Here is a 14,538-nt window from a genome sequence, read left to right on the forward strand (position 1 = left end):
GTGGGGGGGGAGAGGAAACCCTAAAGATGGCATGGAGATTTGTTCTAAGGATCAAATTAACAATCAGATATGTAACAGCTAAACAATGTGTTAGTAATTGAAAAATACAAATACATTTTGTGAGTGATTATAAAATCTTCTATTCCCTAAGAGGAAACACATTCATACTTACTGAGGATTCAGCAACAGTTAGAAATGTATGTAACAATCATAAACAAACCATAATCCTTGCAAGAAGCGCTGAAATCCTAGCTCATGTTAGTGGCTACAGGAGTTGAAAAGACTGCTTTGAAATATATTCAAGATAAACTCACCTATGCCTTCTCTCTTCATCCTTTAAAACCTCATATATGGCCACCAACTAGAATAAAAGGTACTTTTATGTTCAAAAACTCTGCACTGAAAAACCAGAGAGTTTTGCTATAAAATTACAAAAATGTTGGACTATCTTTCTTAAAGAGCAAACAAAGAACAATACAAATCATTTCTTGAAAACATTTAAAACTCTCAAACATTTCTAGCAATATTCCATCTTTGGCAGTTCTAAATATTTTTCTCCACAATATAAGGTAATATCATTTTAATGTTATTTAGCCTGAAATAAAAATATTAAACATTTTAAAATATTTTATTGGTTCACTAATATTCATAAAAATCTACCAACAAATTCCACGTAGTGAGGAAAAAATATTTCAACATAATTAGAGGTCAATTTTAACGTACAAGTAAACCAAAACTTGTACAAATAATTATTTTCCATTTGCTAAAGTATAGCTTGTGACTCTATCCTAACAACAACAACAAAAAGATCCCTTAATGTCTAACTCCCAAATTTAAGAATTGCCATCTAAGAAGGTTCCTATTTTATACAATGTACTTTTCATCTTTTTGTTTTGTTTTATCTGAACCCTGTTTTAAACATTTAGGAAAAAAAATAAAGCTTAAATGCTTCCAAAATCCTGAATTCATTTCTAAATATAATATAGTCATAATGAGGTACGTTTTTTGTATTTTTAATGATCACATAAGATTTGATAGTAATTATCACTTACTTGTCTAAACTGGGTTTCAGCATTTTCATCTTTATTCTTGTCTGGATGTAATATCAGTGAAAGCTTGCGATAAGCTTTCCTAATATCTGCCGATGGAGCATCCTACAAAACACAAAGCAAACTTTGTCAGAAATGAATTTCCAGAACCTTGTTAAGATCGGAGAAGGCAGCCAACCAAGCGCAGGGACCTGAGGCAATGTAATTTGAGCAATCATTCTTTACAGCCAGGATATGCAGCCAGTTAGGCCCTCAAGACTGAACAATCGGTCAATCCAATTTTGTTCTCCTTTTAGTACCATGTGCTCATTACAAGAAGATAGTATTTGCCAGGATACTTTCAAACACTTATTTCCTTAAAATGAGCAATTAAATCTTCAATGGCAATTAAGAGATCAAGTGGATAAATTAAAATTAATATGCCTTCCCATCTTCAAAAATATCATCTTTTACTCAGGATTTTTCTTATTTCTATAAGTTGCGTTACTGGTTAAAGCTGTAGTTTTATTACTAAATTTATATCTCTCTTTAATTTCTTGCAGAACTTTCAAACAAACACTCATGCTGCATGCGAGGTTTTGTAAGGTATACCAGCTTCATTTTTCAAAAGAAACAGAAATACTAACAAAAGCAATGCCCCAAATTGTGGTTCAAGTTTATTTTATTCTTTAATCTTGAAACAGCCTACTAACTACATTTTGGGGGAAATCTCAGAACTTCCTTTTCTAAAAATGCACAGAATGAAATATATAAATCTAACTCCTAGTGCTTTTTTTAAGAGACACTGTGCCTGCTGCCTTCCACAACTGATCAAAATATCATTTGATGTACTATTGGCGGAAATGATTATTTAATAGTCATTGTGTCAAAGATATTCAAAGGTTTAGTATTCTGAGTAGTATGCAGTATCAATTTATTTCAATATTTCTCAATTGGTGAGTCCCTAATGAATAGGTGGTATTTTGGGATCTCAAGCACAAAAGATGTCTGTGGAGATTCTCAGTCATCCCGGTCATGGTTGTCTCTAAGGTGCTTTTTCAAAATGCAACTGGGCTATGTTTTTTCCTTGAAAATGTTATACGATTTATCTGCCTGCAGGTTTCATTCATACAGTCCTATTCTGAAGTGTTTTTCATGTAGTAAATGTGTAATGTTTGAAGCATCTTTGACTAATTAATTAATGGAGAGAAAGAGAACAAAACTTGTGGATAAAGAAAAAATATTCAATATTCAAACAGAATTTTGCAGAATTTCCAGCTCCCATAGCTAAGTAATAAAAAATTACTGAAAATCTAGATTCCTAAGTACATTTATGAAGGCCCCTGAACATAGATTTGTTCTCACTAGAAACCAAATTCAATGCAAATCAATGGAATATTCTACCAATATTTATTTTAAGGAGGTTTATATGTTTCTAGAAACTAGTAAAAATGATGGGACTAAAATACATTTACATTTATCTTTATGACAACTGCCTATAATATAATTCCAATTTATGCTATTTGTATAAGACTTTGGCTTCTCTTATTCAAATATTCAAGCAGTAACACTTGAATCAAAAATTACATATTGGCAAAAAAGGAGGAAAAGAAACAAAGTTAGTTCATTTTAATATCCAATCATGTCAGTATGAAGTGAAAAATGATCTTATTTATAGAAAGCCAATTTGTAATATATGTAAAATAAGTAATTTAAAGACTAAGAATTTACTCCTCCACATATTGCTTTGGCAAGATGTCTCACTAACACAATTTCATTGGAGTTGGCTATGAGAAGGTGAGTTAGCCAAGGCAATATTGACCATGACTTTGCAGTCAATTAAACTATCACAAATTGCATTCAGCATCTGTCACTTAATTGTGATTAAATCCTAAGGGGAATGGGAAAGTCCTTTAAGATGGGAAGGCGGGAGGGGAGTGAGGGTAAAATAGGGAAGGTGCAATGTTTAGTACTCAGTAATGTTTCGACCAACATTAAAGCTTGTGCAGACCAAATTCTGTAAAATTCCAATGTTGTAATATTTAATTGCTTTTTTATTGAACAGAGATTCATGTATCATACTACTGCTAAACTTACATAATCCATTTCCATATCACAGTCAGCACTGTACAGGTTTTTATCATTTAAGATTTTCTGCATATCCAAAAACCTACAGTAAATCTAATTTGGGTTAATAGCCTTTGACAAATAAAAATAAATCAAAACATTTTTTACAAGGGAATTTTCACCCAAACATACTAGTCAGAACTGCAGCTTTTTTTGCTACAGGAAAACTATTCTTAATCTAAATCTTGGATTCCAGTAGACAATTCCTCATCCTCTAATTTTTTTAATGATTTCAACTTTTACAATCCCTTTCTTAAAATTTCAGCAACTTTCCTATCGTGCTACTTTCTAATAATATGGTACAGTTTCCATCCATCCTTCTAACTTCTGTGATTTAGGATTTTTGTCATTCAGAATCCAAAATAATATTTTATTTATTTTATTTCATTTGAATTTATAAGTCATCCAATTCAAATAGACTAATTTTATCCTAGCAATTACATCGGGTGGCAATAACTTCATATTTCAAAACTTAAAAAAGTTACTGAACTTGATATTTCTCCTAGTCGACTATGTATTGTAGAATAATAATCACAAAAGACTAGCCTCGATTAAAAGTAATTCTATGCTTTTCTACAAAATTTAGACAGAAATTAAATAACATCATGCAACATCATGCTTTATCATTGCTGAATAGAACAACTGCAAACAGGATGACTATTCTTTCTAAATTTCTGTTTTGCTTAAAACACTCCCTATTCCACTGTCTATTAATTTCTCTATATAGTAAAAATTCTTTTATGCATATAAAAGTTTAAAAATCACAAAAATTAGACAAACTAAAAATAAAAGCAAAACCATGGCAGAGGTATTATTTTGATATTTTTCAGTTAATTGGAATGGGGATAGAGCCGATCAAGTAATCTGCTGCCAAGGAGGGGGTGGTTGGGTCTGGTTATTATGCTGTGGATTGTGAAGTTGTAAGCTGCCTGGAATCACCTGCATGTGGATTAGATGACCATATTAATTTGTTTAATGAATATATAAATTCACATTAGGAATTTAATTATTGTTCATGCTAAGTTAGCACTTGGTTCCATTTGTTTACTATTTCCTATTATTAATAAATTAATGCCTACGTTATAAATCAAATCAGACCACTTCTTAGTCCATTACAAACTTGATTCCTCTACATTTAATAAGTATACTGGATGTAGTACCAAACCTAGCACTTAGCCCATAGTCTCTCATTTTGTACCTTATTTCTGTCTAAAGAGGAACTGTGAATGGGAATTTTAAGTATATCAGTTTAACTTAATGCAAATAGAGTTTGCATCTTGAGCGCATTTTAAGTATACTACTTATATTTTCAACTGGTAGATTATAAGCAAGAGCAATGTGACTTGCAAAACTGCTTTTAAATTAGAGATCCAGATTTGCACAAAATAGTGGGATCATGCTCACAGTAAAATTGAGCTTTGCTAGCATTTATGACATACTGCCTCAAACATGCTAAAGTTGACCAATATAGTCTTTACTATTACTATGGAACAGGAGTAGATCTAAGAGACTCTTAAATTTAACTTTCTCTATTTTCCTAAACATCATTGTGTAAAGCCCTGACTGATCAAAGCTATGTTGGACAGAAGATAAATATATAAATAACTAATGATGAACTTAGTATAAGTAACATTGAAACTTGGTCGTAAAATGAATAAATGAAAAATGTTAATTAAAAAAATAAAATTTAAAAAAATATCTAAATGATTTCAAATAGAAAATTCTTTATGTAAAACTGAGGTTCTATCCTAATAAAAGATAGAAAAATGAGCATTTTTAAATGAGGAATAGACTTTTTTAATGTAGTGTCAACACTGGATTTTGGAAAGAAATAGATGTAGAAGGAAAGAAAGAAAGGAAAGAAACTAGAGTAGAGTTGAATTGTTGTAGGAAGAGAAAGTATGAGTCCTTTATAAAAAAGTATTAGAAGTTAATTTCTTTTCAGAATTAATGGAAAGTGGACACCAGGAAATATGTTGTTGAAGCAGTTTAGAACAGGACTAAAATAATTATGTTATAATATGCCACAGAAGAGTATGAAATTTTATGCTAATAGGAATTATGAAAAAGATGTTTGATGGAATGATAAAAGAGGCCATCAGCGAGAAAGATGTACATAAAACGATTGCTTCAAAAAATGACAGAAAAATATTGTATACATATAGAGATAAAAAGACAGTTGCAAAGAATATAGTCAAAGACACCAATGAATAGCTAAGAACAAAGGAGGCAAAGAAAATGTAAAGCAATCTTGACTGAAAGAAAAACAGTTTTGGAAATGAAGAAGGCTAAACTAGAGTTCCCACCACATGGACATAAAATTAAAAGGGGGAAACTAAAGAGACAGAATGTTAGAAGGAATATTTTAGAAATTAATATAGGGACGATGGTGATTATAGATTGAAATTCCTAGAAAAATGGTAGCAGGGGAGGGGAATGAGTTGAACCGGTGGCAGAACCACACAAGCCTGAGCGAGAGATGGCTGGAGCTGCAGGGCTGTCAGGACTCAGCGGAAGCGCCAGGATCAGCGCTTCTTCAGGGCTGTCAGGGCTCAGTGGAAGCACCAGGATCAGCGCCAGATTCCAGCTGGAGCTCGGCGCTGATCCTGGCGCTTCTGCTGAGCCCAGAAGAAGCACCAATCAACTGGAAAGCAGCACTGATCCTGGCACTTCTGCTGTGCCCAGAAGAAGTGCCGATCAGCTGGAATGTTGCAGCATCTCCAGGGTCTTGTGATTTACATTCAGACACTTGGCAACTGATTCATATTTATGACAGTCACAGTGTCCCAGGGTCATGTGAAGTGACCAAAACCTGCTGCAACCACCCAGCAGATGGGGGGAATAAAACCAAAACCCCCCACCCCACCCTTGCTGCCAATCTTCAACAGAAATGCTCACAACAATGAAAACCTCAGACAGGAGGAAGAGCGCCGCCAGGTGGGCAGGCAGGTGTCTTGCTCGGCTGTGGCTTGGGGGGCACTTTTTTCAGTGCCATTGTAACTTCAAACAGTCACTAAGTGAACTGTTGTAAGTCGAGGACTACCTGTACTTCATCACTTTTTTCCTTTTGGGGGGGGTCATCAAGTTTTTGACACCTTGCTAGGCGACTGGTGGTATTCGGATGTTGCCATATCCTAAAAGTGGTACAATGGCTGAAAAGGTTGAAAAGCCCTGATCTAGTCCAACCCCCTGCTCAGGCAGGAAACCCTATACCATTTCAGACAAATGGCTGTCCAGTCGCTTCTTAAAAACTTCCAGTGTTGGAGCATTCACAGCTTCTGGAGGCAGGTTGTTCCACTGATTAATTGTTCTAATGTCAGGAAGTTTCTCCTTAGTTCTAGGTTGCTTCTCTCTGATTAGTTTCTATCCGTTGCTTCTTGTCCTGCCTTTAGGTGCTTTGGAGAATAGCTTGATTCCCTCTTCTTTGTGGCAGCCCCTGAGATATTGGAACACTGATATCATATCACCCCTCGTCCTTCTCTTCATTAAACTAGATATACCCAATTCCAGCAACCGTTCCTTACATGTTTTAGCCTCCAGTCTCCTAATCACTTTTATTGCTCTTCTCTGTACTCTTTCTAGAGTCTCAACATCTTTCTTACATCGTGGTGACCAAAACTGGATGCAGTATTCCAAGTGTGGCCTTACCAAGGCATTGTAAAGTGGTATTAACACTTCACGTGATTTTGATTCTATTCCTCTGTTAATACAGCCTAGCACTGTGTTGGCTTTTTTGGCAGCTGCAGCACACTGCTGTTTTATGCAAATATAGAATTGAAGACTGATTTATGATGGAATAAAACAAGCAAGGGAATAAATGCAAAGTTTAGAGAATAATTCAATACTGAGCAGAGATTAAGAGAAAAATGTATATGTTCCCTTCACTGTCCAATTTAGATACAGATAAATATATAAATAATATTTAGGTGGCATCAGAGATATCACCTCTGGAGATATGAAGGTATGTGTATTTTTATGTGCAACTGATGCTAAGTTCTTAGCTGAGAGCATGCATAATTTGCAGCATCTTTGTAACAAGGATTATAGATCTGAAAATTAATGTTATCAAAGACCAAAATAGTAATGTGTGATGGAAAAAAGAGAACAAATGATTTCAAAATTACTTCATGTTCTTTATAAAATTTTGTCTAAAGATGGGATAATTTAAGATATGAAAACGTTGGTAAAATGGAGTGATCCGTTGCAAAGAATAAATATTTACTGGAAGAACAAAATTTCTAAGCATATGAAATTTACATGAGTATTCTTTTGTTCATTTTGCTTTAAAGATGAGAAATATGTTAGGAGAAATATAAAAAGCTGAGCACTATTGGAATGAAGTAATTAAGAAACATTTTTAGCAAAACAGAAAGATAGGGTGAAAAAATGGATGTTGAATTGATATGAAAATAAAAGTGTGATATTTTGAAATTCAGGTAGTGTGGTCATATAAAGAAAAAACAAAATGCAAAAGAAGTATATGAAAGAATTAGTTGAGAAGAAGGGGTACTTTATTTATTAAATTTATATGCCACCCATCTCTCTGTTGAAGCAACTCTGGACGAAATACTGAAAGAGCTATGGTTGGACGGAGTTAATAGATCCTCAAAAAGAGAAAAGACAGAAATTTAAAGAGAAACGGGGAACATGAAGGAGTGTATTGATGTGATGGAATTAAGAACAATATGTTTGATTACAAATGTATGAAGAGAGATTGTTAATGTAAATCTTAACTACATTTCGTTTTATCTCAAAGGTGCTTTTTCAACTGGACTGTTTTTTCTTGAAGAAGAAAATGTTTTGCTTCTCATCTTCACTGAGGAAGAAACATTTTCTTCTTCAAGAAAAACTAGTCCAGTTGCCTTTGGAAAAAAATACCTTTGAGACAACTATAATCTGGATGACTGAGAATCTCCAGAGACATTTGTATTTCCTTTTCTTATCTCATGCCTTTAATTTCTTGGCTTACGTTTCTACACTTTGTATAATGTTGCTTATACCAAAATAGAACAATACAGTAAGCATAAATATGAATGCTTGAATGTTGTCCTTACAGGCAATCCACCATGACTTATAATCATTCATTCACAATCATTTGAAGTTACCAATAAAGGAGAATATTCGTAGCAGGGTTGAAATGCAGATGTTTCATTATCTAAAGTAGCACTGATGATGTTGCCTAGTTTGGGTAATGAAACATCTGCAAGAAAACAACCAAGCTTAGAGAGCACCAGGGGTCCCTCATTTGAGATTACAGTGGCACTGAATGGTGGTTACAATAGACTTTGTATTCTAGCCCCAACCGGCATTTCTCATGCTCACTTTATAACCACATCATTTAGCAATGGAATTTTCAGGACCAATTCCATTCTAAATTGAGGATTACCTGCATATGTGTTTACATATTATAAGTAATTGCAAAATTCAAACTGTGTGTGTGTGTGTGTGTGTTTCTTTTTCTATCCTCCCTTCCTTATTTTTTATCATTTTCTTCATTCATCCTCAAAAGAGAGGACTTACAACAAGTACCAAAATTGATTATTCTAAAAATACACAATAACTGGGAATGTCCGGCATTTTGGTGGCATGCATTGAAACAAATTGCATTCAATTGATTCCAATTAAAAATTACTCATTACCATTCCTCCCAACACAAAAGTATGATTGGAAAGACACCTAGGAATTTTCTAAATAAGTAACAACAAATTAGAAATTTCCATACATAATTCATAGCTTTTTATACAAAGTTCATTGCTTCATAAATCTCTGGGTCTAATAATTACATGAAACACAATTTCTATTTTAAAAAGGATCCAGGAAACCAAGCAGAGCATCCTGGAATACTCTAAATATATTGTTCTGCATTAGTCAGAAACATCAGTAGGAATTTTGCAGACAAGCAAAATAGTTAACTTATATTCAGTCAAGCCTGATTCTCTTTTCTTCTTTTTTAGTTGCTCCCAATCCATCTATATGGATTGTCTAAGGATTTGGGCAGAGCTCAAGCCAGAAAATATAGCAGCACCACATGTATTTAGTATGCCTGCAGCCATACAGAGTTTATTACAGAAGTAAAATTCCAATCAAGATTTCCTTATCCACAGCTCAGTCTCTTAGCATTCAATGCCTTTCCCCACTTGTATCTTACCACAGCACAAATATACCGCAGCAATTTCTCTCATTATGGCATTACCTTCCACTAATGTCTCAAGCTGTTTAAAGTTGTCCTTAGTTAACATAAAATAGTCTTCCCCTTTAAACAGACTACAAGTCATATCAGCTGATGGTTGCAAATAATATATTTTATGCTCATATAATATGTACCACAATCAGATTCCTAGGTTGTAGAATCAGACTGGCATCTTTTTGTACTTTAAGCTGATGCAAGCATGGCTCTTCCACTCCATTGTCTTCTACGGACATTTTGCTTTTTGTGTAACTGGAGATTCCTTTCTTTCAAGCTGGATCCCCCTCTATCCATTAGATTTTTGATCTGAACAATAGTGGTGGAAGGCATTGCATGATAAACTGGAAAACAGAAGAATGGTTGTCTCTCTGATGCTTCATAATACAACTCTCCCTCTGCCTGTCAGGTGTTGTTCAGACAGCTCTTGAATACAATTTAAGTGCTATTTAAAATGGAACATTTGAATTTACTAATAATTCGACTCTTTTTGAGTGTTCCTTCACAAAATATCTGCATGAAACCTGAGCAAAATTTGGGAGAAGGCTAAACATGCTTGTCTAAGCATCTGTTAAAACTTGCTTCTTCTAGCCCCAATCTCAAGTATAGTAATTGGTGAAGTCTGCCAGCTGGTGAAGTTTGATGGAAGAAAAACCAATAGATGTGTCAAATGGACATCAGTGTATCTGTTGTGTATAGTGGCCTGTACAGGAACCCATAAACAAGAACAGTTCTATTTTAAGATATCATGTCTGAAACAGAGTAGAGATCACCAGTAAAGGTAGTAGATTTTATGCAAATATTGCTTTCTGTTGGCTTAAGAACTGGTGGAACGCACTAACTCAGGCATGAAGAGCATAAAAACACTAAATTTGCAGATGTTCCTTTTGTGGGTTTTATTTTGCTTAAAAATTAGAGGGAGGGAATATAAATATGAACATAAAGGTCATGCTCACAAAGGATTTCATCTGCATTCTGGAGGAGATAAGCTGACACTGCACCCCATGCAGGTGACAGTTTATTCCACTTCATTAGATACCTAAATGTCTCATCAGGATTCATAAAACAGCACTGTTTCTTTTCCTGCAAAATCCCTCAATGCACAGAATTAAGACATTAGAAACATCCAAATGTTAAGAAGTTATCAAAATCTTTTTGAGCTATTTGTGCAAATGTACATAATATCTTAGCAGTCAGTTGACTCAACTCTGTAAAAATTAACAAGTCATATTTATGCCTAAATTAGCACCAGTACAGCCAAATAGCATGGCAATATTTTATTACATCAATTTTTTAGATACAGTCCTGCTCAGACATAGTGGTGTTTAGGGCATTTGCTTTCATTTTTGTGGCAAGAAATTTTTTTTCAGCAAATTAATGGTAAGACTTTTATCAGTTGATCTGATGCTGCTCCATCATTTCCATGCTGTTGAAACTTAATGCATTCTTTAAAATCACCATTTCCAATTTATACATCACCTCTTTTGAAATTTTCTTTGTAGAAAAGCAGTCTTTATATTATATTTCTGTATCTTTGGAACCAATTTTCAATATATTGCATAAACATATTTTTAAAAGTTAGTATAGCCCCCTTTTTTCTTTACACCTTAGCATGGAATATTTCATAGCCATAAATCTATCCACTTAACAAATAATTCTGTGATCTTTTCCCATAATATGTGACACATTTGAAGAAAACAGCCTAATAGCTGAAGTCTAATATTGTGGCAACTATGCAACATTTCCAGAAAAAGCACTGATACATAATTGCCTATCTAAGAGGCATGTGGAAAGTACTGAGAAGAACATTAATTTTAGGAGTGAATAGACTGCAGTGCAAATGTATGAAATTCTTATTCTAAGTGGCCCCTTATGTTAGTTTAAATTAAATTGTTTTATTTAATTCCTCATATACATATACTATAATCTAGAAATGGGAGTTTTTTTCAGGTACTGTATATTGATACGCTTTCCACACAGAAGAGAGATTTTGTTTGTTTGTTTCTTTGTTTCCAGCAGTCCTGTCATCTGGGTATTAATTCAGTCCCTGCCTTAATGGAAAACATAAGAGCAAACAATCTATAGCTAAATCTAGGTTGTAGAAAAATAGAAATGGTTGACAGACTATGAAATCTGGCAGAATATTACATCAATTTCATTACAGCAAAGGATTTTTCACCAGGATTCCATCATTTAGGTAATTCTAAGTGTGAATCTGAAACTAGAAAACCAGACTCCTCTTCAGTCTTCCAACAGGCCACTCAAAAAGTAACTAGTATAAATGGAACCTGATAATCATTTATACATTTATTGCTTAAATAAATGTATTTTATAAGGTGACAGAAATAAACTCTCATCATCAAGTTGTCTTCTAAGATTCCCTTTCCTGTAAATTCACCAAAGTCTAAACTTCCCTGTTTTGCAAATCTGTCTGTCAAGATGACTTTTAATATTCATTCAAAGACTGAAGACATATGGATACTTTCAGTAGTTTAAAATTGCCAATGCAACAAGGGATGTACTAAAACAAGAAAAAAAAATACTTGCTGCAGAAATTATGTTAGCTTCAGGATCCATCCAGGAATTTATTTTTAAATTTATTTAATTGCTCTGCAACAAAATTCCTGCTGCTGAAAAAGCTATAAGGAAGTTGATGGTGTAGCAAAAGATGCACAATATTGTAACACACAAACTAATACGATCACAAATGCAAGAAGGTTTTCTTGAAAACTATTAGCAAAACCAGAGATCACAAATATGGTGTTGTACCTTCAACTATTAATGGAAGACACACATGAAATGTTCTACTGAAAAAAAATCATACCTCTCTGATGTCTTTCACATCACTGAGATCAGTTGTTAACCTACCCAGTACTTCCAAATAATTTATTATTAGAGCCTTTTGCCTTGGATTGCTGGCTGTACCCTAAGGCAACATCAATCATTTTCTCCATTAAGGCCAATCTTGCATCATTAAATATGATGGTTATTTACCGTTTTGCTTTTTTATCAGGATAATTAAATGGTTTAAATTTTTTCAACATTTCTGCAGCAGCCACAGTGAATTTCTAGGGAACCTCCAGCTTTAGCACAGCACACATAAATCTGACTTTTTTCACTGCTTTTCGTCACCAAAAGATCTACAAAACTTATCCTTTAAAAATCTGATAATATATTTTATTTTTAGTTTCAGTAACAGTTTGTGCCTATTCATGTTTTGACTTCATTATTAGAAGAATCTTTTTCCCATATATATTTTTGTGTAGTATGGTTTAGTACAGATCATCTTCAAGCAGAAGATAAAGCTATTAGAGCAATGCTTACTGAGCAAACGGCATTTCAATGCCAGTCCTCAAGAAAGAAAAAAGGATGACAAAAACAATAGGACAAAGAAAACAGAATGGTACAGGAAAAAGAAATTGAATTTAATTCAAAGTTGTAAAATGTGAATCCATTTCTGATGAAACCAAAATTAAAACAATTCAATTTATTAATTAAAAATACATTTTAAAAATATGTTCCTTTTTTCCAATCAAAATTCTTTTGATTTTATAACTTCAATTTAAATTATGGAAGCCTTTAAAACAGTTCATTTGAACATTTAATAATCTCTATACTATTAATTTTATATGCATTTTTCTTTCTATCTAACTCTTTCAAATGTTTTTCTCTTGAGTATTTATACTGGAAAACAAGTAATAGTTCTAAAGACATTTTTATTGGATATTGCAGAAGTATTTTCTACAGACAAAGAAGGAAAAAATAACTTTGAATGAACTTGTAAAATTCAATTTAAGGCTGAAAAGCAGCCTTTCCCTTTAGAAAGTGCTGAAGCTCCATCTAGAGGTTCCTTTTCATTAATTTCACTTGCAAGATCATCTACAATTAGGGATAATATTTAAAGTGTTAGAAACTTCCTTTTACCTCCACATTTTGTAATCCATAAAAGAATCTTGCCTGAACTCTTCCTACCAACATTAGCTCCTTCACTGCCATCAAGTGGTAAAAAGTCAAAACTGATTCTTTAAAAATTAATTCCCTTATATATAGTATAAAACACAACTAGAGATACCAAAATGTAACAATGCCTTAGAAGTAAAGTTGAATGACTCAGTAGTTCAAAAAGTTCTCTTAGCTGTCTTTAAGATGCATATTGAAAACACTAACCTCAAATCACTAACCTCAAATACTAATTTTAGCTTTTTTTAATCATAATGCAACTGATAAGAGTAATTCTTTTCTTTGCATCTATATGTTAAACACAATATGTATTCCAATGTTTTTATCTTGCAATGAAGCTAGACTGATATTTAATAGCCAATAAAGATATGACATTCAGTATAAATTAATAAAAACTCATTACATTGGAACTTATGATGTAGCAAATAATTCTAACTTCACATGCAATGCTGGTTTTTTTCTCTGATTTTTAAATTTATCCATTTTCAAAGGAATGCACTCACAAATGTTATATGCAAACAAGAGGTCTCAACAAGACAAGGCAGCTTTAGCTATCTGTAAAGCTGAATGCACATCACTATGTATTTTTCTTTTCTTTTTTTTAACTATATAGACCAATTAGAAATTCAACAGCACCTTTAAATGCAAGGAACATCTTCTCCATTCTAAGCAACAACTAAATTGGGAAGACTAGGTACATATCACCTTAAGAAGGAAATCCCACGTTGAAGCAACTTATAAAAGCCCTTTCTCATGCAGGCTAATCAAACAGAAAGCAGGGGCTATTTGAAAGAGCCTTCACTGTATGCTAATGAGTACTGCTATTCATTGCCAAGAAGAGTGCAAAGGCTGCTCTGCAAACTTGGACCCTGTAGATATACTGTTCCTGTAACTCCTTGAATTTTTAATAGCAACAACTTTGATCAGATGGGATGGGATTCTGGTGCAAACATGCCAAATGGTTCAAACTTGACACAAAGTGATCAGATTTCACAGAAACCTTTCCAATGTTGATCCAACTTTACCAAGAAGGTTTCAAGTTCAAAATGCTTTAAGCTCAGGTTTGAGCCCTGCTGTCCAGTGTTGGATTCTGGGTGTTGCTTACCCAAGAGGCAGTAAACTGGGGAATGTCACCGAAGGAGGGAAATGTTTAAATGCTATCATACATTAATATTAAATCTTGTTAGTGGTCTCGCCCACTTAAAATGTGTTCTAGTCTTACTTCAGGGTCAAATGTGG

General features: G+C 33.6%; 1 protein-coding gene across 1 annotated transcript in view; it reads right to left on the reverse strand.

Annotated features, from left to right (window-relative positions):
* Positions 1–14,538, reverse strand: part of DNAJC1 (DnaJ heat shock protein family (Hsp40) member C1) — a 131,642-nt gene that overhangs the window by 79,264 nt on the left and 37,840 nt on the right. The window contains exons 2-3 of the mRNA XM_015811557.1: positions 1,053–1,154; positions 315–361 (exon numbers count right to left, since the gene is read on the reverse strand). Coding sequence (XP_015667043.1) covers positions 315–361; positions 1,053–1,154 — 149 coding nt within the window. The remainder of the gene's footprint in view (positions 1–314; positions 362–1,052; positions 1,155–14,538) is intronic.

The sequence above is a fragment of the Protobothrops mucrosquamatus genome, unplaced genomic scaffold (assembly GCF_001527695.2).
Source record: "Protobothrops mucrosquamatus isolate PMUCROS unplaced genomic scaffold, P.Mucros_1.0 scaffold45, whole genome shotgun sequence".
Taxonomy (NCBI): Eukaryota; Metazoa; Chordata; class Lepidosauria; order Squamata; family Viperidae; genus Protobothrops; species Protobothrops mucrosquamatus.